This window comes from Chionomys nivalis, chromosome 1 (assembly GCF_950005125.1).
Source record: "Chionomys nivalis chromosome 1, mChiNiv1.1, whole genome shotgun sequence".
Lineage (NCBI taxonomy): Eukaryota > Metazoa > Chordata > Mammalia > Rodentia > Cricetidae > Chionomys > Chionomys nivalis.
In genome coordinates this window covers 168,362,077-168,388,170 of record NC_080086.1, presented here as the reverse complement: position 1 = coordinate 168,388,170, position 26,094 = coordinate 168,362,077, and the positions used below count along the sequence as shown (strand labels likewise).

Below are 26,094 nucleotides of genomic sequence, written 5' to 3'. Positions count from 1 at the left end.
TTAAGCACCAACTGGAAGTTTATCCATTTTCCTATTGGATTATCTATTTCTTATTGGTTTTCAGAAATTATATATTCTGGATTCATGTTCTTTGACATATATATATATATACATATACATATACAAATGCAATTTTTTGAGTCAAAGTTTTCACTATGTGGCTCTGGCTGTTCTGTAACTTGCTATTGTAGACCAGGTTGGCCTCAGACTCGCAGAGATTTACCTACCTCTGCTTCCTGAGTGCTGAGATTAAAGGTGTGTGCCACCAACTATTTGCTAGGTAATTTTTGAAGTCTATACACAGACTTTTGTTTATCTCTGTGATTCTTAATTTTGATGTACTGTTTTTTCCTTCATACACACTGGCATTGATTTAAAAAAAAAAAAAACAACTTATTTTTGTAATTACTTGTTTGAGGAGAAGGGAGGTAACTTGTGAGAGTTGGTCCTGTCTCTCTACCACATGGGTCCTGAGGATTAAACTCAGGCTGTCAGGCTTGCCAGTAAGAGTCTCTAACTACTGGGCCATCTTGCTGACTGGGTATCTTCTTTTCATTGTTTGAGCGGTGCTTATCTGCATCCAGTGTGTTTTGATCACGTCCATCCCACTTTCCTCTGTTCTAATTCCTCCCTCATCTCTTCACTACCTTATATCCCAACATCTTGAGGTCTTTGTTTGTTTCCCACTGAATCTGTTTAGTCTTCCTGTGTATGAATGGGTTGAAGGCCAACTACTGGGACAAGGGGAGCCTCTAAGGCAGTATTTTCAACCTGTGGGTTGTGACCTCTTTGGGAGTCATATGGCCCTTTCACAGGGGGGTTACCTAAGGCCATTGGAAAACACAGATACTTACAGTATGATTCATAACTGTAGCAAAATTACAGTTATAGAGTAGCAATGAAAATAATTTTATGGCTTAGGGTCACCACAACAGGAGGAACTGTAGTAAAGGATCATAGCATCGAGAAGGCTGAGAACCACTGCTCTAGGGGGATGTGTCCTTGAAGAAAGCCTCCAGTCCCAGCAGCCACCAATTGCTAACAGCTCCTCAGCTAGGACTAGAGGTTTAGGAGCACCTCCCACCCCATGCTGGGATTTGACCCGGCCAGATCTTGTGCAGGTCTTAGGAATGCTGCCAACAACCACTGTGAGTTTATGTGCAACTGCCCTGTTGCATCCTGAAATAAGGTCCCCTTATAGTCATCCACAGCTTCTGGCTCTTACAGTCTTCCTACCCTCCTCTTCCACAAAATCCCTGGCCTTCAGAGAAGGAGGGGGTGTGAGATAGATGTCCTCTTTAGAGATGAGCACTTAGCAGTTTCATTCTCTGCGTGTTGACCAGTTGTCCATGTTTGTGTTACCACTGTCTCCTTCTATAAGCAACTTCTCTGGGTGAGGGCTGAGAAATATACTAATCTATGGGTATAGCAATAAATCATTAGGAGTTGGTTCAAGTTACACCGTAGAACTATAATAATAAATCAGCATGGTACTGGCATTTAGACAGGCACATTGATCAGCAAAAGAGATATAAGTGCAACTTATACATCTACCTGACCTTGACTAAGAGACAAAAAGCACACGTTGTTGAAAAGATGGTATCTCTAACAAATGGTGATGGGCAAACTGGAAAGCTACACGTAGAAGAAGGAAGCTATATCTTTCTCTCTCCTGGACTGCACAAAACCCAACCCCAAATAGATCAAGGACCTCAAAATAGTAGCTGATCCCCTGTGTCCCATAGAGGAGAAAGAAGAGAATTTTTTCAGCTGATAGGCTCAGGAAAGACCGTCAAAATGGGATCAGAGACAGAGGGAGGTATAATAGTACTTTTATGTCTTAGTTACAAAATTCTTATGTGGGGATAAGAATTTTTCACCACCCCCTACCCCCCAAATAACACTAATCTGTTCCACGTTTAGTTCAACAAGTATCATGATAATTTGAGGTCAGATTTAGTTGTTATTGCTTTCCAGATGAACATCAAATTGGGGTTGCTTTTCCTGCTGGTGTGGTAAAATCCCATGGCACATGCAATTAAAGGAGAAAGAGATTATTTGTCTCACAATTCTAGGATGTCATCCATTGTCACAGGGAAATCAAGGCAGTGGTTCGTCTCTTTGTACCCACAGACAGGAACAGAGAGCAATAAATGAACACACACATGGTACGCTCAATTTGCTACCTCCTTTTCCTTCAGTCCGGGGCCCAGCCCATGAGATAGTGCTGACTGGGTTCATCATGGGTCTTCTAACCTCGATAAACACAACTAAGAGAGTCCCTCACAGATAGGCCTGAGGGCCACCAACTTAATCTACACAATTCCCTATTGAGGCTTCCTTCACAAGTAATTCTTTCTACATTGTGTGAAGTCAACAATCAAAACTAACCACCAGGAGGAATGGAGAAATGGCTCAGAGATTAAGAGCCATGTTCTTCCAGAGGGCCTGGGTTCAGTTCCCAGTACCAGATACAGACATGGTATCCAGACATAAAAGCAGGCAAAACAGTTATGCATATAAAATAAAATTTAAAACCAAACAACAAAACCCTACTCCAAACAGCGACCAAAAACTAAGTGCCACTGGGTGCTGGATGTTGCTTTCTTCTTATCTTGTGTTAGTGTGGGAGAGTTGGAATAGCTCGTGGCCACAGAATTGAACTGAGGGAGTAGTCTCCAGGAAGCCCATCTGAGAAAAGTCTTCATAGCAGCTCTTCACCCACCTCTATTTTACCTCGTCTCCATGGGTGAGCATTCCCAGGGTCCCCAGGGACTTCCTCCTCCCTGCCTTCCTCCTCTTCCCCTTTTCTTTTATTTGTTTTCTTAGACTATAACCGACTACACTGTAAAATGGATTCTTTTAGTGTTGAGTTCTGAATTATTTTTCTAGTAGTTAATAACTACCACACAAACACAAACTACTCAAGAGCCCCAAGGTTGTTCTCTCTTTATGAACTCTAGGTTTTTGTTGTCCACCTCTGTGGGACAGCTCCTCAGAAATGTGCTCCTTGGTCTTTGTTTGTGTTCTGCTTTGTGGTTATGAGACAGGTTCTCACCATATAGGCCAGGTTGACCTTGAACTTAATACTGTAGCCTCAGTCTCCCCAGTGCTAGGATTGCAGGCATGTGATACGATCCCTCGCGTGTTTTTAATTCTCTTCTGTCCCCTTGTTTTTGGTGGTTTGAGGACAATGGCTCTGGTAGAAATTGCCGAATGGGGGTCTTGCCACTGCAGCTTCCTTCCCTGCCTCTAGACTGCTGAGCCTTGAAGTTCCAGTCGCTGCGCAGCTTTCTGATGCCACAGGGTAGATCTTCTATTTTACCCAGGTTTTCAGTTGTTTCCAATAATAGCACTGGGCTGCCACACGTTAATCTACTCTAGGTGCCTTAGTGGCCTCTCTACACCCAATAAATTCATAAAGCCTGCTTCAAAACAGTTTTTGTAGCCAATCTTAGAAAACCCTTAGAAGCCATGGTAATTCCAGGTGTTCAGTTGGGGAGAAAGCTTTGGAGTAAGACATTATGGGTTTCATTTCGACTCAGTCATTTATTAACCGTGCAAAAATGAGTACAAATCTGTTTACTTTCAGATGGCAAACATTAAACAAGAGAACACATGCCAGGTTCCTTGTACACAACAGGCTCTCAGTGAACTCTCAACATTAGGATGTGAAATTTTTTATCTCTCAGGGAGATATAAAACATACTCATCTTGCTTTATTTCCAGTACTCAGGAGACAGAGGCAGGAGGATCTCTGTGAGTTTGAAGTCAATCTGGTCTACAAAGTGAGTTCCAGGACATTCGGGGCTATTACACAGAGAAACCCTTTCTCAGAAAACACACACACACACACACACACACACACACACACACCCCTTTTAGAAATGATGGGGATGATAGGACTAGGTGGTCCAGGAAAGGAGATGCACTTGGCGTTTTATTTACAGCTACAGGGTCTTTTGTTGAGATAAGTAACACAGTTCTTTCCCTTAAAAGATCCTATGATTATATATAAGCCATCTGAGTTGAAGATCTCTTCAAAATCTCCTCCGAACACTTCACAGTGTGCTGAGGAAGCGAGAGGCCAGGAGTGCTTAGGGACCTGCTCAATACCCATGGGGGTTTATTTGAATGGCCTGACTGCCCGAAAACTGTGCATTCCCTCCGTTCTAACAGACTTCTGACTTCCATACTCAATTATAAATGTGAGGAAGCGACAAGTATTAATATTTTACTGCCACTGGCTCATTTTGACTAAACTCCACAGAGCTATTTTTAAATATTTTATTTTAATATCCATCTCCACAAGGTACTTGACTTCCTGCCAGCTGAGACTGAAATAGCCGCTTCCCATTCCTTTCCCATTTCAAGCATTGTGTCCTGCAGCTTTCACTCCTCTGTGTGTCCTTAGATAATGTAACGTTCCATCTTATTATATAGAGTAGGAGACTGGGCGGAACGCAGGCAAAGCCACACGAAGCGCTCTCTCGTTCCCAAGCGTGCAGAAGTGCCTCCTAACTTTATCTACAACACGAAATTTTTGTCATCCTCCTGGGCTCTAAATGGAAGCCTCTTTTTGGTGAGACAGAGCCACCAGCCAACCATACTCTTGGGTTTAGCAGCAAAGATAACACTTTGAAGACCCCTTCTGAGTGACCCTCCCTGAATCCCATGGGGACTGATCGATGGGGATGAATTTCACAATCTCAGCTGTTTGATAGAAATAATAACGCTGGCATCAATGGGCCTAATTCAGCTGTGGGAGACAACATATTGAATTAGTTCTTCAGTTGGTTCTTCATGCTGGCTAAAACATCATCTACTTTCATTAAATCCCCAGTTGCAGTGATCCCTGGTGACAGTCAGTCATTATCGGAAGCTCTTCCTTGGCAACCATTTTGAAAAATCATATCTAAGAACATTCTTAATGAAAGAAAATTCACATGTAATTATTGAGATGCCTGCATACGGCTTTAATCAGTTTCTACCAAGAAAAGTGCTAATTGCTGTGTCTTGTGTCACCAGACAGTTCATTTAGCCACTTCTTAAGGACCCAAGAAAAATCACTGTTCTAAGAGAGACTGAAATCTGATGGGAAGGAGAGCATCTCGGCTTTGCTTTCAATACGCCCTGGTTCTCCCATCCCAGATGCTGTCATGTGAAATCCATTTCTCACCACACCCAGTTAGATGGTTAAGTCAAAGGGGCAATAAATAGTGCCTGGCTGTTTGCCATCAGCTTGCTAGGGACTAGGGCAGGAAGACAGGCTCATTCGCCGTGAGTCTAGCTCCCTCCCTTTACCTTAGTCTTTTCCTTCCTTAACTACGTCTGGTCTAGACTTGGCAAGTGTTTCGGAGGAAGGTCAGCCAGAATGTCTGTGCGTGGCATTGCACCATCAGCCATGGCCAGAAGGGATAAGGTGAGGGATGGTTCCCACTGACATTGATTGCCCTGAAACAGTAGAAAACCCACCCACGTCTCATTTTAAGACTTGAAATGTGAGCATAGAAGGGACTTCTCTCACAATTCCTCTGCTATTTACTTTGGTTTTTTGTTTCATCCACAAGACAGCTCCCACATACATACACACACTGGGCCACAAAGGGGCTTTCTACCTACACATAGCATGCTCTCCCCCTATTTTCCATTTACTAACTCTTTTTTTTTTTTTTTTTAAATACTGAATGTATTAGGAGCAGAGAAACAGAAGCTAGGCAAATAAACATTGGTCCTGTCAGGGCAGAAGTACAGCCGTGCATTCTCTGCCTCATCATTTAGAATAATTCAGGCTTTGAGTCTGTAATTATTACATTTATTTTCTTTACAATGAAAATGTACACTAATCCCCTCCTTGTGTGTGTGTGTGTGTGTGTGCGTGCATGCTCACGTGCACAGGCAGATGACTTATTCATGAGCATGAGGTGCAATTGTGCAAGTCAGTAGACAACCTTCCTGTCAAGTCTTACCTTTTCACCATCTTTGGCCTGGGTTTCTTCATCAGGCTAGCTGGAGAGACAGCTTCTGGAGATTGTCATGTCCCCAACTCCTATCTCTCCTGGGGTTACAGACCCTGGGTTCTGGGAATCCACATTCAGGTGGTCAGATTTTCACAGCAAGCAGTTTTAGCTGCCTAGCTATCTCCCCAATCACAATAACTATTTCTACCCCAGGTCTGCCTTCGCTCCTCAGTGTCCTTCTGACAGTGGTACCTGAGAGAGAACAGATGTTTTTAATACATACATTCTAGGGTTGGTGAGATGGCTCAGTGGGCAAAATCACTTGCCACCAAGCCTGATGACCCACATTCAATCCCCACAACCCACACGGTAGAAGGAGAGAACAGACTCCAAGTGGTCCTCTGCCCTCCACTCCTGTGCTGTGGCACATGTGTGCCCATATACTCCCAAAATAAATAATAAATAAATGTACAAGAATGAAGATATACTCTACATTAACCCTACTTAATTATCTTCCCATTTTCTTTTTTATTCCAGATAATCAATAACAGATTTCAAGACCGACCAGTCCAGCCCACAGGGTTGGTGCCCAAAGATTCAGAAGTAGCCATCTGACTGCTTCCCTGTGAGTACAGTTTGTTTCTTTGGGCTCTGCTTTCAGTAATTATACAACCTTTCTGCCTGACTTGCTAAATTCTTGCATGTTAAAGGTCCATCACGAAAAACTAGCCTGCCTGCTGCAGTCCTGATGATTTAGTTAGCACTCTGTGGGTCGGGTACCTGCCTGCTGCAGTCCTTCCTTGTTTAGTTAGCACTCAGTGGACCGGGTAGATGCTATCAAGATTTTGAGGAATACTCCCTGCCCTTTGTAATGACTTTCTGTCTCTCTTCAGTAAGGGAACTCTTTACTCCCTGTGACTAATGCTGTCACCTTGAGGCAGCAAAGCGGATGACTCAACCCCACGGAGTCCATATAAGCTCCTGGTTGTAAGAAGGCTAGTGATTTCAGGAGCAAGATGCAGCCTGCACTTTCAATAAGTGAACCAGTTAGTTTTCTGGTGCTGTGATAAAGCACCTCAGCCAAAAGCAGCTTGGGAACAAAAGCGTTTAGTTTGACTCTTAGCGCCAGAGGGTAAGAGTGAGTCATGCAGGGAAGCAGGGCAGCAGCGCAGCAGGAGCCGGAAGCTGAGCTATCACATTCCAAGGGTAAATAGGAAGTAGAGAGTGAGCTGGAAGTGGAGTTGAGCTTTAGCCTGCCCCCAGTGATGTACTTCCTCCAGCAAGGCTCCACAACCTTAAAGTTCCATAACCTCCCCAAACGGCACCTCCAATCAGGGACCAAGTTTTAAATACATGTGACTGTGTGGTGGGGGGGGGGGGGGGGCGGGTGCATTTCCCATTTAATCCACAAGTTTCCCAGCTGAAGCACCCAAGAAGCACAAAGAGGGGCCCTTAAGGCAGGGTAGAGAAAGCAAAGGAAACGGGTGGGGGTGGGGGTGGCCTTAATTGGAAGGGTTTTGCTTTTGTTTTTTTTTTCAGGAATTTAACACCATTCTCAGGCAATTATTGCTTCAGGATTATTTCATTTGTTCCCTACTCCTCTTGCTTCCTTTTTAGTTCCTCATGTCCTTGATTCTCTTTTAGCAGAATCTCTCTTGAGGGGTGGTGGTGGTGGTGGTGTGTGTGTATGTTGTGTGAGTATTTGTGTGCATTTGGATGGTGAGACTACTGGCAGAAACGGCTACCAGGTCTACAGAGATCTCTGCATACCCTCATCCTTTGCAATGCCAGCTCTCTTCAAGTACTCACTCCCATACTTCCTTCCTTACCATCCTAGCGTAGCCAGGAAATAGATGCCCGTTCTTGTGGAGGTACCCCCCAAATGCCACCGACGCTTGATTCTGGAAGTTCACACAAATTTCTATTTCTGTAAGGTAGGAAATTTTGCAGGAAGGAGCTACGCCAGGCGCTGAAGTGAGTGATGGCCGGTGGCCAGCGTAGGTGCCTCCCAGCTATGCTTCATTACCTTCTGTCACCTGACAGGCTTGACGAAAAAGACGGCTTTCCTGTGAGATGTGAAAGACGTGCTTTGAGTTGTAAGCACCCAGAAGCCTTTGCTCTTGTTTCAGAACAGCATGAATGGGAGACTTTATAGCCGCTGTGGGCCAATATGTTAAGAAACAGTTGAGGCTCCAGATGGAAGGAGAAGTTTGGGAATTTGTTTTCTTCCATTTTCCAGAATGAGTTCCCCTGGACACGCTTAACAAAGTGCTTGGTCTCTCGCTTAGCTCAAATTTGCTCCAATGTGTTATACATCGTAGGATTTAAATGTAAAATATGTTTGCCTATGACTTTCTGGGGGTGGTCGTAGAATGAGGTTTGTGAGGAAAGGCCTGGAATCCACATCCATCCAGGAGTCTCCCCCACAGGACGCTGCTCCAGATCTTTGTCCTGAGACTCACGGGAAGTCCAGAATGAGCCTGGGCAGAGCCATATTTGGCTAGGGATTGAAGAGCTGCATAAACACGGTTCTCAGGGGCTACCCACCTGGTTGGTTAGGAGAACAAGAAGAAACGCTAGCCTCACGCATGGACCCTTGTAAGCTTGGCTAAAGGATGGTGCTTCCCTGGCCATTGGAGGAACTTCCATGAGAGCTCACATCCATGAGAGCCCAACACAGTTTCTAAGGGAAGAGAATGCCAGAGTTTATGTGTAGAGCGGGCACAGCAGCAGGGTAAAAGGCAGATGCTGCTGCCAGGAGCCCTGTCTACAGGTCCTTTCCGGCCCTGGTTCCCATTCCCATAGAGAATATTCAGTGAAGAGAAAGGAATGGTTGAGCTCTTTATACCTGAAACACAACTATCAGAACTCTCACCTGGAGTTCCAAAATGGTAAGATCTGACTGCACGGACTCCTAAACTCTTCTTACTTCTGCCCCTACTAAGAGCCACAACCCTCCAGCAAAAGAACAAATGCGTGACTTGGATGGAGGGGGGCAGTGGGTTGAGACAGTTTCCTTCCTACTATTCTCTATACCCAAAGTTCAACAATTCCAAATTAAATCTCGAGTCCATTGAGTTTTCTGAGAAGAAAGGGCAGAGTTGCATTCCCTGAAACGGATATTTTAGGCTAAAGTTATTACTTGGGGGGAGATTCTCCCCCCCTTTTCCTGGTGCTAAACAAAAGTCCATCATTCATTCTAACACCAGCTTTAAGAGCTGGAGACAAATGGAGTCTGAATGTTCACGCCAGTGTGGTACGAATGAGCTGTGATCTCAGGATGTTGGCTGCTCTGCTGACAGGGGAAAGAGTGGTTTAATGTCTTTGGCTGAGAACACTTTCTGAAAGGGTGGAGAAGGCCAACATTAATATCGAGTCCTGTTATTTAATAACTAAAAATGATGTATTGTGGATGGGGGCATCCGAAGACCGGAGGAAAGTGTGTTCCTCAAATCCAGAGAACACAGAATGGGAGCAAATGCCAAGGCACTGGGCTTTAAGGAAGAAGCCATTCTAAGAGCGTTTTCTTTAAGATCTTCAAAAACTCTCCCTCATGAGTATTTATAACCAGGATTTTTAACTTGATTTTATTATAAATGCAGATGGTCCCTGCATTTAGGATTTCTTGATTTTACTGTGGGTGCAAAAGCATGCGCATTGATTAGAAACCGTGCTTCGAGTTTGATGCTTGGATCTGTTCCCAGGCTAGCAATATGCATTCTGATGCTCTAGCAATGCTGGGTACCACAGCTCTGCTCCCGTCTGCCCATCACAAGATCAAAAAACCAGTGCCTGGGAGGACTGAGGCACTGACGCTTGGTAGGGCCAGGTGAAGTGGCCTCGCTTTCCAAGTTACAACAGCTTCATCGGGATAATGTGAATCAGAGAATTTATCTAAAGACAATTGTCAGAAAGGGAGACTCTGGGGACCTTGGGAACTGCCTCTCCCAGATAAATGGCCAGTAGTTTGTAAATTAAAGATGTAATTATAAGTTGAGGGTGGTGGCTACCATGAGGCGTAACTTCCTCCAGCGTCCATCTTCCTGTCTGAGTCATTCGTCCTACAGACACACAATGAATAGAATCTCCTCCACCCCAAGCGCTATTCCAAGTCTGGGCTAGCAGTTCCGGTGTCCTTTCAAAACTCAATGCAATGGAGAACTTGGTGGATCCCGTGATGTGCTCTGTGATGTAAATTGTGGTGTCTGATACTCTACGTAGTTTTCATTGGCCTCATCTTGGCAAAGGGACACAATGTTTTAAAATTATAGGCAAAATATTGCAATTGAACTATCTATGTCTGCCATTCTTCTGAAGTCACTTTTATGGTTTTTTGTTTTGTTTTTGTGTTTTTGAGACAGGGTTTCTCTGTAGTTTTGGAGCCTGTCCTGGAACTTGCTCTGAAGACCGGGCTGGCCTCGAACTCACAGAGATCACCTGTCTCAGCCTCCTGAGTGCTGGGATTAAAGGTATATGCCACCACCGCCAAGCTTCAAGTCACTTTTTAAAGTGACATCTGATTGTTCCTACAATATCTGTTTCCATAAATTCTGGTTTTGAATGGCATTTAAGGGAAAGAAGAGGACCGTAACAATTGTTTCTGACGAACTGAAATAAAAAGCAGAGAAAGACTGCCATAGCATTTGAATTAAAAGTTCATAAAAATCAGAGGTGAGGCACCAGCAGGAGACGCTTATGAAGGCGGTAGGACTCCTGTTGGGATAGGGCCCTGCCGCAACTCCAGGTCTAACTTCTTCCACTTAATATTATATCCTGTCTCTTAAATGAAGTTTCCAAAATAACCCACAAACCCCAGATCTCCCCAGAAACGGACACAGATGAACTCCCATGATTTAGATTCATGTCAAAAGCTAATTACGTGAGCAAAGAAAGACATGGCCGAAGTGCGAAGTATGGTGGTTTGTTTTTCTTAAGATTTTAGAATGCATTCGGCTTATTTTCTCAAGTGTCCCTCACTTAAGTGAAATAATAAATCAGTTTGCCAAAGCGCAAATGAACACAAACAAGAGATTCATTTTTACTTCATTAATAAACATCAAGTATGAAGTTACCCTAACAGCCAGTGAGCCAAACCCTCTGACAGGAAATAGCTCCTGGGAAGACTTGGTAGGCGCACAGAGAGCCTTCCAGACTGTCACATGGTCATTTCATCACTGAAGTCCTTGCTCCTGTCTCTCTTGCTTCGTCCATTTGCAGGTCATATGTAGCCGAGAAGTGCGATTGAAAACTCACACTGTGGGACCAGGGTACCTGATTATTAACCCCAAGTCTGCTATTAACTCGCTCTGTGCCCTTCCGTAACCCCTTGCCTTCTCTGCGTTTCCATATCTCTGTGTGAGAAATGAGGACAATGAAGATTGTTACCAGGACCTAACTAACACAGGCATTGGCAAGCTTCATCTGTTAGCTAAACCGATTTTGTGACCTACGTTAAGCTTGAATAGGATCCTACTGAGTTCATATGAACTCATCATTATGAGTCCACTCTTGTAGTTTCTTACCGCGGTGGGACTGGCCTATGGTCAGACATTGTGAGCTGCATAAGGAGTCACAAACCAGCCACTGGAAATCCATGGGACCCTGAAAATGTGCTTCCTTGCACAGTATGTTTTGGATGTTGTTTTTGTTTGTTTGCTTGTTTGGTTTGGGTTTGGGTCGCTGTTGTTTTGTTTTATTTGTTTACATTTCGAGCAGGAATGTTCTTGGGGCTGCATATGTTTCTTATTTCTCCAAAAGCCACCACGTCAGAAATATTTACTTCTCTAAAAGCATTTGGTTGGTCGTGCGTGGTATTAAAGGAACGATCCCATGATGAGTACTCCTAGGATGAGGAGCGGGTTCCCGGCTCTTGGGAGGAAGGAGATGAGCTGAACGAGAAGTGAACAATGAGGTTCTTACCTGACGCACTAACTGCAGGGTTCTGATGAATCCACCTGCCCCAGTTCTATGCAAGTAGCTGCAGAAAGCAAATGGGAACTAGGTGGGTGGAGTAAGTGCTTGCATGGAAGCACAGAATCACATGCTTAATGCTGTTTAATGTTTTCCCATCAATTCCATTCAGCAAGTATTTCCAGTGCATCTATAATCACATAGAAAATACTCAAGACAGGAAGGGGCTATCAAAGCCCTAACGTTGAACAGCTTCAGATTCTATTAAAGCAAAGAGAAGCTACGTGGTATTGAATATTAAGAGCAACGTTGACAACTGCGGTCTAGCTGTTGAGTGAGGGGGATGGGCGCGGTGGCGCATGCCTGGAACGCTAGCACTTGGGAGGCAGAGGCAGGAAGATGACTACAAGTTCCTGGTCTAAACAATGAGTTCTGTGTAGTAGGGCTGTGTAGAAAGAAGAGGAGAGAGGTGTTCTCTGTTAATGATAAGAGTTGAGCCAGATTCTAAGAGGATAAAATATGAGATGGCAGAGCGGGGAGCAGAAGGCACTTCAGGACCCAGAGAGCAAAAGCAGGGCCTAATGAGAACAGATCGTTTGGCCTGGCCAAGAGCTGTGTTCATCTGTGAGGGTGAACATCAGAAGTAGCCATGAGAAGGTTGCTGTCTACGGAGGATGGTGGCCCAAGGGAGGAAGGTTATCCTTTCTCAGTAGGCCCCTTGGACACCTAAACCTCTCCACACTAGCCTTCTCCGTGGTACACACTCTCCAAACCAGGAGTCCTAGGTGCGCAGCAGCACCCCTGACCTTTAAGGTGTCACCAAATGGGGACAACAGTGACTTTCATGTTGCCCCTAAGGCGTGTTTTGATCTCTCCTCCTGCCACCAAAGGATAGCCAAGTTGAAGTGAGACAGCCTCTCCTTGCTAGGGTCAGTGAAAACTCTTTTTTTTTTTTTTGCTATGTAACATCTGTTTTTAAAATATGACTGAAACCTTGACTTAAATCCATTTAACTCAAAAAAGCAGCAAGAGAACATCTTGTTTTCATGAATGTCCAGGGCCCGTGTGTCAACAAAAAAAAGATCGGTTTGTAGTATTCTGAGCGGTAAAGCTGCTTGTGAGATATCCTGCCACGGGGGTAAATTTCTTACAAGCTGTTCTTTTGCTGGAATTGGGAAACAAAGCTTGAAAGCATGATGGACCAGCTTTGTTTCAACAGCAAATCTCTTCTTGCCGGTGGGTGAGAAACATCCTTTTAGCTGTCAGGTCATTGACTTGGATAGAATAGGGGGCTGGCCTCTCTTTCCTGCCTCTTACCCCAGTTGATATCTTCAATGGACCCCTCTTGTCTGCATAGATTCTAGCAGACCGCGTCCTGTGGGTCTTTATTTTTGGATTTCTTAATAATGAATTATTATTATTAGGACCTGGGTGGGAACGGGGGTGAAAACAGATCACCATCCAGAACAGTTGGCCTTCCTGACCACTTCTTTAGAGGAGAGGAATGGAAAGGATTTGTGCTTATCTGCGCATAGAGGACCGTGCCTGGCATGTAACAGGTTTCAGCTTATATTTGATAAAAGAATGCGAACTCTAGTGTCTATGTTCCTTTATGAGAGCCATCCTGTACATGGACGGATACCACCCATGTCTGAGAAGCAGCTAGCATCCATAATCCATTCTAACACCGAAGAAACCTTTAGGCCCTTCCCGCAGCTCACGCTCACAGCAGCTTGTGGTTCTGTGTCTATCATTGCTAATCTCTGCCAGCAGTTGTAAGCTTGGGGTGGGGGCAGGAGGGTAGCTACATGCACACCTCATATCCACATCTCGTCTGGTGTGTATAGCTGCAATACAACGCCATGATAAAAGCAACCTGGGGAGGGAAGGCTTTACTTGGCGTATGCATCCCAGGGCATGGTCCATCATTAAGGAAAGTCTGGGAAGGAACTCAAGACAGGATCCTGGAGGCAGGAAGCAAAGCAGAAACGATGGAGAAAGGCCCGCTAGCTTGCTCTCAGGCTCACTTTCAGCTACCTCCAAGGACCACCTGCCCAGGGCTGGCACTGCCCACAGTGGGCTGGGCCCTCTCACACCAATAATTAGTTGAAACGATGCCCCAGAGACTTGACTAAGGCTAATCTCATGGAGGCATTTTCTAAACTGTGCTTCTCTCTTCCCAGATGGCTCTAGCTTGTGTCAAGTTGGCAATAAATAAAATAAAGTTAACCAGCACACCCCACAAAGTATCTGGTATACACGGCTGGCACTTCATAAATATTTATTGGCTGTTTTTTGTTGACACTTTCACCATGGTGACGGTTATACACCCTCAACCACTCTTGATTATAGCTTGGTTCAAACACAATGAGGAAGACAATGGAGATTACAATATGAGCTTGTAAGGACTTTTTGCATGGTGACACATCCATACTCATTTTAACCAGACATTCCTTCCGTTACAGATGCCTGCTGAAAATCGTGGTGAGATGGGCTAGTCAAGCCTGTCTGTATTTTCTCAATGTAAACTTTTCAAGTTCTATCCGCCATCCAGGCTATAATTAATGTTATAAGATAACAGCAGTTTCAGACTGCTTAAAAAACATTATTTATTATATTTGTGAGTGTTTTGCCTGCATGGATGTATGTATGTGCACCGTGTGTGTTTCGTGCATGAGGAAGCAGAAGAGGTCCCTAGATCCCATGAAACTAACGTCACAAGATGTGTTAGCCACCATGTGGGCTATGGAACCGAACAAGGGCCCTCTACAAGGACAACCAGTGCTCCCAACTGCTGAGCTATCTCTTCAGCCTCAGTTTCAGAATTTTTTAATCTCTCAGACAATTAACTCATTCCAGTGGAATTGATCTATGAAACTTTATTTTCATTATCAAGAAATCCAGCTGGGCAGTGGTGGAGCACGTCTTTAATCCCAGCATTCGGGAGGCAGAGGCAGGTGGATCTATGTGAGTTTGAGGCCAGCCTGGTCTACAAAGAAAGTTCCAGGACGGGCTTTAAAGCTACAAAGAAACTCTGTCTCAGAAAAAGAAAGAAAGAAAGAAAGAAAGAAAGAAAGAAAGAAAGAAAGAAAGAAAGAAAGAAAGAGGGAGGGAGGGAGGGAGGGAGGGAGGAGGGAGGGAGGGAGGGAGGGGGGAGGGAGGAAAGGAAGGAAGGAATGAAGGAAGGAAGGAAGGAAGGAAGGAAGGAAAGAAAGAAAGAGAGAGAGAGAGAGAGAGAGAGAAAGAAAGAAAGAAAGAAAGAAAGAAAGAAAGAAAGAAAGAAAGAAAGAAAGAAGTAAGTCCTGACCTGCTACCCTACCTGGTAAAGGCAGTCAGTAAGGTATTTTGGCAGCTGATGGACATATGACTTAATGTCGGCATCCACTTGTTCAGTGGTCACACTTCACCTTGAATGGGAACAGGGCGAGTTCATTCCTGCCATTTCATTTTTGCTGCTTATGTAGACGAGGTTGACATTGGAGTGATTTGTGAGTTCTGGCATGTCCCAAGAGAAATGCTGGTTTGTTTACAAGAGGTGAAATTCCACAATAGTTTTAATATTATTATTTGTGTATTTGAAAACATTCCCAAAGAAACAAATGTGGATGCAGGAAAAATATTGGAGGGAGAGAAGAAAAATAATACTCCAAATTCTGACCAATTCTATTTTAATAGGTCGAGCTGACTGCCAGCTGGCCACAGGGCTGACTACTTGTAATCTATACTTTTGGTAGGCCACATGTAGTTCTTGGAACTGTTTATATTAAGCTGCTGAAATTTAATTATTCTAAAATTGGCAGGACTCTCTTTGATTATTTAATACAGAATTGCTTAGTCATCTCTCTACATAGTGTGGACAGCTTTTGTTTAAGTGTGAATAATTGAAAAATGCAAATGAAGTCCTCAAAAGGTTTTAGGTCAGGTAGAAAAACAAGAAATGATATTTAAAAAAATTTTTTTTCAAGATCCTTTAGCAAGTGGTGGCCACATGTTTTAGTCTGACAAGCAAGGTAGCTGTCAAACTGAAGTCCTAAATTACAAGTCCCCTTTTCCTGTTTCCTTTATGGATTGTGTCAGAAGCCAAACCTGCTGCTGTGGTTTCGTAGGTTCTGTAAAGCATGGGCTCTCTATTCTAGCAAGAGGATAGAAAAATCAAGAATCAGTTATGCGCAAAGAACTTTCTTGTGCTCAGAGACAAATCTGGACGGTATTGCTGGGTGTCACAGACTCCCCTCCCCTTTTCGGTTGAATGTGGATCTTGCCATCCTGAAAACGACTTACTTCTCAAATGCAAAGCAGCTTCACAGCCTAAGTGGAAACCAGTAGGCACAATGGCACTCTTCCCTTTATTTTCAAGTCTAAGTGGTACCCTAGGTCTTCATTTGCTTCCTGGGAATGCCCGTGGCAACCTCATGCTCTTTCGGTGAAGATAGCAGTTCTGGGACCACAGGTAGGTCCTCTGTGGCCACTGGGTAGTGAAGCCCGGCCTGGGAATGGAAGTCTCATAAGCAAACATTCAGAACCGTGCCTTCTGTTTCGAATTACTGAGCGTGGTTTTTTTTCAGACTGATGGAAGCATTTAAATGAGCTCTCAGTGTCAGTGTTTGCTAATTATGATGGAGGAGAGGCATTTCCAAAGGCCATGGAAATCTGAAGCTTTTCAGTTCAAGCCTGACTCTCTTCATTCCTTACGAATGTCTTTTTTCCCCCTTCGTATCCTCTTCCCTCCGACACAGATGTCTATCTACATCCTCCTTTCCGAAACTAGAATGTTCTTCCGTCTAGCACAAAGTTCTTCCTCTACAGAGGGAAAACACCCAACTGGAATCAAAATCTAAAACAGAGCTCCATTCGGCCACCAACACCAACCCCAAGGTCACTAGGCTTAGCCGTTACGTTAGTCAACACCTTCGTGTTTGTCTGTGTACCGGTTAGCTTCAACGAGTAAGCAATGCCCTGTACTACAGTACAGTCTAAGAAGCATGAGGTGAATGCTCAGTAGAAGAAAAGAAATTGACTAAGAACTTGGAAAGGTAACGAACGTTATCCTTACCTGAAGGAAGTCCCCATCTTTCAGGGAAAATACACATGTACCCAGGAAGTCACATGTAAGCCATACACAAGCTGCCTGGGAGGATTATGTTCCTGGATCAATTCTGAACTCAAGTCAATGAGCGTGCTGGTTGTTAGCAAGTCCCCGATGTGAGCCATTTTTTCTATAAAGCAAAGTCTAGAGACTCCCCACTAACCGAGTAGTTGGACCTGCTGTTTGAGGGGGGCTCGTGTAGAAAGAAGAGAACACATTCCAATTCATTTCATCTGTCAGTTTGTATGCTTGACTTATGTAACGATTGCCTCCAAAAGGCTTAGTGGATCATGCCTGTTGGTTTGGTTTCAGCGCTTTTCATTGTAGATTATAAATTTCACGGAGACAGTTTCTAACTGGGTTCATAAATTGAGGGGTGCATTTGATGATGAAGACAAACAGAAGTTGAAACATGTACTAAGGAACAATTAATGTGTGGTTAATATACTACCAGCCCTTCACAGAAGTATTGCCATAAACAAAATGTCTCTAGGTTATACCCTGGAGTTGTTGCTGGTAGCATAAACAGGTCTGTATCTTGTCATCCCTGTTCTTTCAATCTCTGAATCTGATTTGATCACCAAACTTATGTGTTATGGAATGAGCCAAGCACCAAGAGCAGACACGTGTAAGTCAGCGAGTAAAATGATCATATATCACATATGGCAACTCAGAACCTTCTGATCTTCATTTCCAAATAAACCTCTCTGGAACCTTGTCCCTCAGTGTGAAGAGTGATCTTTATCCGGGCAATGCCCTAGCCTCTTTTGAAAGTGCCAATCATCATATCGCTTTCTCACTTGCAAGTACCTTATCAAGCAACGCTGCCCCACCCCAAAGGCTGCCCACAGGACTACAGAGAGGGCACCCACAGGCAAATCTGGAGAATATTTTCTGCTTCACATTTCATTAATTCTTCCATATATGTGTAAGTGTGTCACTGTGTGTGCCTGTGTGTGTGGAGGCCAGAGATGACCTCGAGTGTCATTTATTCTGGAGCCTTCTACCTTGGTGTTTTTGAGGCAGAGTCTCCCACTGGGATCTGGGTCCTACTGATCAGGCTAAACTGGCTGGCCAGAAGCCCCTGCTCCTAAGCACTGGAATTATATATGATTGACTATTGACCTTTAAAAATAAACAATAAAGCAAAACTCGAGTGCTCATGGAATAAGTTATCTCTCGGCTTCATCTTCTGTTCTGTTTATTTGTTTGTCTGTCTATTTGTTTCAAGACAGGGTCTCACTATGTATCCCTAGCTGTATGAACTCACTCCGTAGACCAGGCTGGCCTCAAACTCACAGAGATGTGCCTGCCTCTGCCTCCAAAGTGCTAGGATTAAAGTGTATGTCACATTGTCTGGCTTCATTTTCTGAATTTTTGTGCAACCTTTAAACATAAGTGAGTTCTGAGCACTTGAAATGGGATTAGTGAAGCTGAGGAACTTAATTCTTAATTTCAAAGACTTTTCTATGGCAAGTAGAGTGGCTACTGGGATTAAAGGTGAGTGTCATTGTGGCTATTGAGATTAAAGGTGTGTGTTACCATAATCTGGTTTTTAAGACTGGCCAGTGGGACTGTTTTACTCTCAGATCTTCAGACAGTCTTTATTTATTAAAATACAATTGAAATGCCACGATACACATTTAATTATTTTTAATTAAAAACAAAATAAATCTTTAAAAGATTAGTTTAAAAAGAACTTATCTAATGATGAGCATAAATGTTGGAAGACAAGAATTTCTCGAGATGGTAGAGATAGTTACCCTGAGGACAAGGACATAGTAAGTTAGACAGAAAAGATGCGTGATAAGGAAGGTGTGGTAACAGAGCAGAAACTTAAGCTATCAAAAATATGACACTTTAAGAGATATCATGGTGTCAAATACCTTACTATCTCATAATAACCCATACAAAGCACCAGTAAGAACTTCTTTGTGACTTGTTAACTTTCTGATTCAAGTGGATGTAAGGCTGAGGTGAGGGTGTATTTAAAGGGTATTCTGATCTCAACTCTACAGTCCGAGAAACTAGAGGACTCTGACAGGTGTTGTATCTGAACTGGTCAGAGATACTCCTAATCATTCTTTGAAATGAAAAGCAGCTACCAGACTATCTCAAGAACAGTATAATGATTGAGTACATAGTTTGTCAATATATATGATGGAGAGGTTATAGCAGCTGCTTCATAAACTGTTTCAACATAGCAGAGCTATCCAGTTATGGAAAGACTTGGAAGAAGTTGAACATAGTGGTGCGTGCCTGTAGTCCCAGCACTTGAGGGGTTAAGACAAAGAGCAGTTCAGGCCATGTCAGGCTACACAGTACATCTGAGGGTCTGAGCTACGTGAGACTCTGTTTCAGAAAAATGAAGAGACACAGAAGAGAGGTAAATTCTTATTGTTAATGAAAGAAGCCAGTCTGAAGAGGCCATCCATCTAAGGAGTGATTCTGAAAATATGACTTTCGGGAGAAGCCAAGGTTACAGAGAATGTTCGTTTCCTATGGTTGCTGTAACAACCATAGGTTTGAGGTCTGAAGTCAAGTGATAGGCATGCCATGTTCTCTCTGTAAAAACATCATAGATCAGGGTTAGAGGAAGATGGAGAGATAGAATGGAGCATGGGTGATTTTCATGGCAAGCAAGCTATTCTGTAAGGGTGTTGTGATGGTGAACACATGACAGTGTGCATGTCACAAAATCACAGAGTACATATTAGAATCAGGTTGTCAACTATAACGCATGTACGTAGCCCTGCGAAATGCGAGAAACAGAGCGTGTTCGTTTCCCATGGCTGCTGTAACAGAAGCCTGATAGTGTGGGAGGTTTGGGGTCTGAAGTCAAGTGATAGGCAGGCCGTGTTCTCTCTAAAGACACGAAGAATTTGTGTCGTTCCTGAGTCTTCACCTTCTCATAGTGTTCTCTCTGTGTCTTCAAATTATCTTTCCTTTGTATATCTTTCCCTTTGTCCCTAATTTTCTTTCTTTTAAATGAGGACTCCCTTGTACTAGAACAGGTTCTGTTTTAATCACCTTACCTTTACTACACCTGCAAAGATCCTGTTCCAAATAAGGACACATTTCAACGTACTGGAGACTAGAACTTTAACATTCTCTTTGTGTATCTGTCTCTCTCTCTCTCTCTCTCTTCTCTCGTTCTCGCTCTCTTGCTCGCTCGCTCGCTTCAGGAGTACAATTCAACCTAAATGTAAGAGACCATGTAAAAAGGGAGAGGGAAAGTACTGTGAAGAAATTCTGTTCTTTTTTCCTATTTATTCTATGCTCTGAGAAACAAAATTTATTGATCAAAAAAATTAAAAGTTTAAAAAACTAAAAGCTAGCCCATCATATCATATAGGATAGATCTATCAAGTGCTCCTTGGGGAGGTGGCCATCAGCCCCTTCAGTGTCTCTGAAGCAACAGGTTTTATTCTTAATGCATTCTGAGACAGTCGAGCCAATGACCCCTACATCCTGAAGACTTCCTCTACTCTTGTCCATTATTTGATTTCAGATGTTCTGGAAATCAGCAGGGTATAATTCTCTACGAAGGCCCCATTCCACAATAATTAAGTGCTAGGTTGGAAACTCACCTACTGTGACCTTTTCTTGTTTTATGCTTTCTATACATGTGTGTATGTGTGAACACACACATGTCTAAGGTGGCTTGTGCTTGCCACAGAATTTGATCCATACAGAAAAAGAATTGGGTTCAATCTTTTAAAAGAGTTTCAGGAAAACATACACAGTGAGGCCATATGCCCATGGGGAAAACAACAACAACCTTATAAATGTGAAACAAAATACTAGATTTCTTAGGGCTGGGAGAAGTTCAGTTTGGTGAAATGCTTGGCATACAGGCAAGAGGACCTGAGTTCAGACCCCCAGCACCTGATCAAGATGCTGGACAAAGAGAACTATACGTGTAATCCCGTTGCTGAGGGTGGATGCGAGCATGAACCCTGGGACCTGATGGCCAGCTAGTCTGACTGAACTGGTGAGCTTCAGATTCAACATGAGACTGTCTAAAAAAATAGGTAGTAGGTGACAGGAAACACTCCTTACAAAAAGCTAGGAAGAGGAATATGGTCTGCGGGCTGCAGTTCTTCCTAAGTACTACCGAACTTAATATACTTTACTCTTTTGGGGTTTTGGAGAGGAAGTGGTGGGGAGACAAGATTTCTCTATATAGCTCTGGCTGGCCTGAAACTCACAAAGATTCCCCCTACCTCTGCCTTCCAAGTGTTGGAATTGAAGACATGTGTTGCCACACCTGGTATGTGTACTTTACTCTTTAGGTATGAGTTTTAGCCATTCAAGTGATAAGGTATGAAGATCGTTAGAAGTTGAAAATACCTTAATTTTGAAAACTGTAAATAACAATTGATTGCTCCTGAATCTCAAAGAAGAAGAACAAAGGAATCTGAAAACATGGAGAAACATTCGTTTTGCTATGCTATGATTCTAAAATGTATCATTGTTAATGAACAAATGTCTTTTGCCTTTTTAAAAAGACCAAGCATCATTATCTGGCCTACACACACACGTACACACGTACACACACATACACACACGCACAAATATGCACACACTTACACACATCTGCATACTTACGTGCACACAACCTACAAAAGAACACTTAATTTCTTGATTAATGTTACGCCCAAATCTGCATAGTCCTCCAAAAGCCAACAAGGAGACTGAGTCCCGTAAGTCACAGCAAAGAGCCTTTATTTTATGCAAGTTTGCAAACTCGGTCTCTCCACATATTCAATGTATTGGAATAAATGGAGAGCCCCGAGCTCAGTTAGAGTTGGGTTTTCATAGTAGTAAAGGTGGGGACGAGGGGTTTCTGAGGTTCAGGACCCTTGATTGGCTGACATTTGTCTAGGGGTGTCCTGGTGAGTATGTGCTGGCGGGTGATCCTATCTACAGCAGTTGGAACATTAGGCATTTTCTTTGGATGATCTGTTCTTGGGTGGTGCTCAGGTAATCTTTGTTTATGGTCTTTATTGCAACCAGGTATTGATTGCTTCAGGGTAAACTACTGAGACTCAGGCCTCTATTAAACTTATCTATGGCTGAGTCCTACATTGGCAGATGATAATGGTTGGAAGTAAAGAACTTCCTTTGGGTGGTCTGTTTCTATTTAGTTTATCATGACTGGCTCCTACAGTTAAAAGATACTAATCAAAAATAGAACTCAATTTTTTTGAGGAAAAGCATCATATTTGATTTACTGGATATGGATATACTTTGATTCCCCATCTAGGGCAGGAGATGGAGAAGAAACAAAGTCATGCAGAAGCAGGAGAATCTCTATGAGTTCCAGGCCAGCCACAGCTACAGGAGGGGGAGGGGAGGGGAAAAGAGAAGGAGGGATACACAAAAATACTACCCCTATCTGTAAACGGAGGCTGCCTTCATTTCCCAACTGTTCAGACCCAAATAATCACACAGAACTGTTCAACGAATGACTCTAGCTTATTCCTAGCTAGCCCTTACATCTTAAATTAACCCATATCTATCAATCTGTGTATCACCACGAGGCTGTGGCCTACCGGTAAGGTTCCTAAGGTTCTGACATGTCTTCTCCTTCAGCAGCTACATGGCATCTCTCTAACTCCGCCTACTTTCTCTCTATATCTGTTCAGATTTCCTGCCTGGCTTTACTCTACTAAGCCACTGACCAAAATAGCTTTATTCATTAGCCAATAAAGGCAACACATATACAGAAGGACTTCCCATGCCTACCTCCTTTAGAAGTACAGAAGAGGGAGGCTCGGGAGACTCTGAGGTGCTGGTGAGGTATGGAGTAAAGGACTTGGGTCCCATCCTGCCTCTCTCCGGGACCATGAGCTCTGTAGAATCTTTAGTCAAGGAGAAGACAGTGTCCACGTTTTCTGAAACCTGAAGCATCCACTTACTCCTTAATCAGGGAGCACGCCTGCCTTTAAAAAGCCCAATGTGAGAAACTGTGTTGGAAAGACAAACACAGCCCTGGGTAAGGACAGATCTGTCTTGACAAAGGCTATTTACTTGTTAACAAAGGAGCCCCATCAGAGTTTATACAGTAGTCAATCCCTAGCCCACATCTGGATTTCCCTAAAGTTTGTCAGGATTGTCGGTCTTATCTATGGATTCTCCCTTTAGCTTGCCTGTCTCTCTTGTGACACCCAAGAGCTTCGTAGTTGCTAAACTCTCTCTGCCTGGACATTTCATCACCCTGCTTGTTGTGAGTTACTTCCTATCCAATTTTACTGGAGAGTATTCAGCACTGGCTGGGGGAGGGGAGGAAAAGAGGAGACATGGGTGCTGCTGCTCCCCAAAGAAGAGAGGAATCACTTAAAATTCTACCTAGACACGGCTTCTCCTACACAGGAATAGTGCAATGTTCTGCATAAGACCAGCCAAGAGCCATTTTCACAAATGCACCTCCCTGCCATATAATACGCACAAGCACACATACACACACATGCACACGCATAAACAAACTCCCACATAAGCACACACACACACAAGCATGCACATAAACACACACGCACACACACCACACATAAATAAGCACATACACACACAAGCACACATATAAACACACACACCTCACATACATAAACACATACACACACAAGCACCCATATAAACGCACACACCTCACATACATAAACACATACACAAGCACACACACATAAACACATGTACAAGCACCCACACATAAGCACACACACATGCACACACAGAGACACACCCAACAACCAAGAGTTGTATCAAACAGTACACAGATGAGTTTTTGCTTTCTACCAGATACCCACAGAACATCCTCCACAAAGGCACTGGTCCACAGAGTTGCATGATAAAACACTTTTGTGGTTCCCCCACCCCGTGTCCACAGGTACATACCCAGCCTATACCCAAATCTTAAGTAGTTTTAGGAAGTAAAAATTACCTTCAAGTAAGTAATAAAAAGTTGGGAGTAGAAGGGCAGAACTGAAGAAAGAGCTGCTCTGCATGGGGGCGCTCAGTAACCACATGGGGTTGTTTACCTATGCTGCTGTCCCTGCAAATCAGTGGTTTCTGGTCTTCTTGGGACCCAGGCTCCTTGGCCAGGCTCATTGGTACTTCCAAGACACAGGTCTAATAAGCATAGCACTGGGACTGTCAGGCAGCAAGCAGATGCCTGCACAAATCTGATAGGCAGAAGCCACCAACCATCTCACAGGGGATTGTCCCCACTACTGAAGCATTACAAAGCCTAAATGGTTTGCTCACAAGCAGACCCCTTTTTTTCCCCAGCCCTGTCTGCTTCTACTATAGTTATTCAAGAGGTGGTTCTGCAGCCAAAGAGTACAGGAAAGAAAGAAGGCGGAACCTCCCTGTCTCAATGTACCAGCATTCTCAGTCTACTGTCCCCAAGGCTGCTCTGCAAACCTACGCTTGGTCAGAACAGCAGGCAGGGGAAAAGTCTTCAGGTGACCTCATAAAGACCCTCAAATCACTTTTATTTTTTATTCTAATAATTATAGGGAGTTCAGACTAAAATAAATGTATAAAGTTGTAGGGTCTTGGTGGGAAGAGAGCTTTTTATTTTCCCCTCCAAGTTAGGTTCCCACTCCACTCTTTAGCCCAAGCTGGACTTTCAGTGTCCCGAGTCCTTGACTGCTACATGTCCCACCACATCTAGTCTGAGAAAAACCTTTCTGGTTGGTGAAATGAGAAAGAAAACCCTGCTTCCTTCATGACTTCAACTCTCTTTCAGTATGAAGCAAAACAATTGGAGATTTTTAAAACCTCCAATAAAACCTCAAATTCAAGTTTCTAAAGATTCATGAACAGTTTAATACCTCAGAGAATGCAGAAAGTGAGAAAAAAAATCCAAGCATTGCATGGTTTTGTTTTTATTGGCTGAGGCTTGATTTTTGTTTTTATGAACTATACAAGTAGTGAGGGCAAAATACTTTTATGCCAATTTATTTCAATTTTTTTTCTGAACTCGTTTTCAAACAAAGCTGCCATCTTGTCATGGGCCTGGCTTTTCCCATCCTGATTTTCTTGCACAGGACAAGTGCCTCATCTCATCTGCATAGAAGGTGCTGGAAAGCATTTTTGTGATCTTCGTGCAGCCAGTGCGAGCGCCGAGGAATCCAGAGGATGTGGAGGCCTCCTGCCTCACACAGGAAGCAATCTTCCAGCAGACCTTAAATGTCAGATTCCAGGCTAGTTTAACTAACCACTGACAGCTCCGTAAACAAAGCACAAAGCGAGGACAGGAGCCCGCTTCCCCTTTCCTGGGAGTCATTTTGGGTTTGGGGACTGTGGGGGAATTCTGGAACATTTGCCTGCTTTGCACACATACACAAGGGAAGCTTGGTATTTGAAGAGCTGGAAATTCTTCCCAGAATCAAAACCATCTCCGAGGAGGTAGGAAAGGGTAAAATGGTTGGATTACATCTGGAGAGAGCGGGGATTTTTGAGCTCCGAAGACTGAGCCGCCTTCCAGACGGCTGCGTCCTGGATATATTTTTTTTCTCCTATGATTTCTGCAGACTTAAAAAAAAATCCCAATACTAACACTTTCAGAATATGCAAATGCCTGCAGGCAGCATTGCTGAGTTCTCTTTTACTCTGCCTACTCTCTGTGTATTTCTTTTCTTGCCAGTTTTTTTTTCCTCTTTTCATTACCCTCTTGCTTTTCTCTTTGTTCATTGTTGTGTAAGTGTTATCTGGGGTTCAACATGTGACAAAGGATGAGACTATTCAGTCGTGCTGAAGTCACTTGGTCAATATTTGTCCCCTATGAGTCCTTCTTACTTTCTAAATATAATCCTGGGCTCTGACTTTTCTTTAGTAGTTTGAGAATGAGAATTGACCACTGGCTGCCTTTTCAGTATTCTAAGGTATTTTTCCTAAAAATAAAGAAAAGATGGAGGGGTGAAAATGGGAGGGGCTAAGGCAGGGGCTCATGACTCATTGGTGATCCAGACTCTGCCTCTTTCCTTTTAGATTCAGATTATCATCTGGGCTCCCTAAACCTGCAACCTCACTATGGATGACTTTGAACGTCGCCGAGAACTCAGGAGGCAAAAGAGGGAGGAGATGCGGCTGGAAGCAGAGAGGTAAGAGTCCAGGTTGTCAGACACTCGC

General features: G+C 43.6%; 1 protein-coding gene across 4 annotated transcripts in view; it reads left to right on the top strand.

Moving 5' to 3' along the window:
* The window catches only part of Cald1 (caldesmon 1), a 189,754-nt gene that overhangs the window by 64,107 nt on the left and 99,553 nt on the right, over positions 1 to 26,094 (top strand). For all 4 annotated transcript variants that reach the window (XR_009056992.1, XM_057767112.1, XM_057767102.1 and 1 more), the window contains exons 2-3: positions 6,498 to 6,585; positions 25,954 to 26,066. Coding sequence is in view for 3 of the 4 variants with exons in the window: in XM_057767112.1 (XP_057623095.1) it covers positions 25,996 to 26,066 (71 nt within the window). In the remaining variant the exon portion in view is untranslated. The remainder of the gene's footprint in view (positions 1 to 6,497; positions 6,586 to 25,953; positions 26,067 to 26,094) is intronic.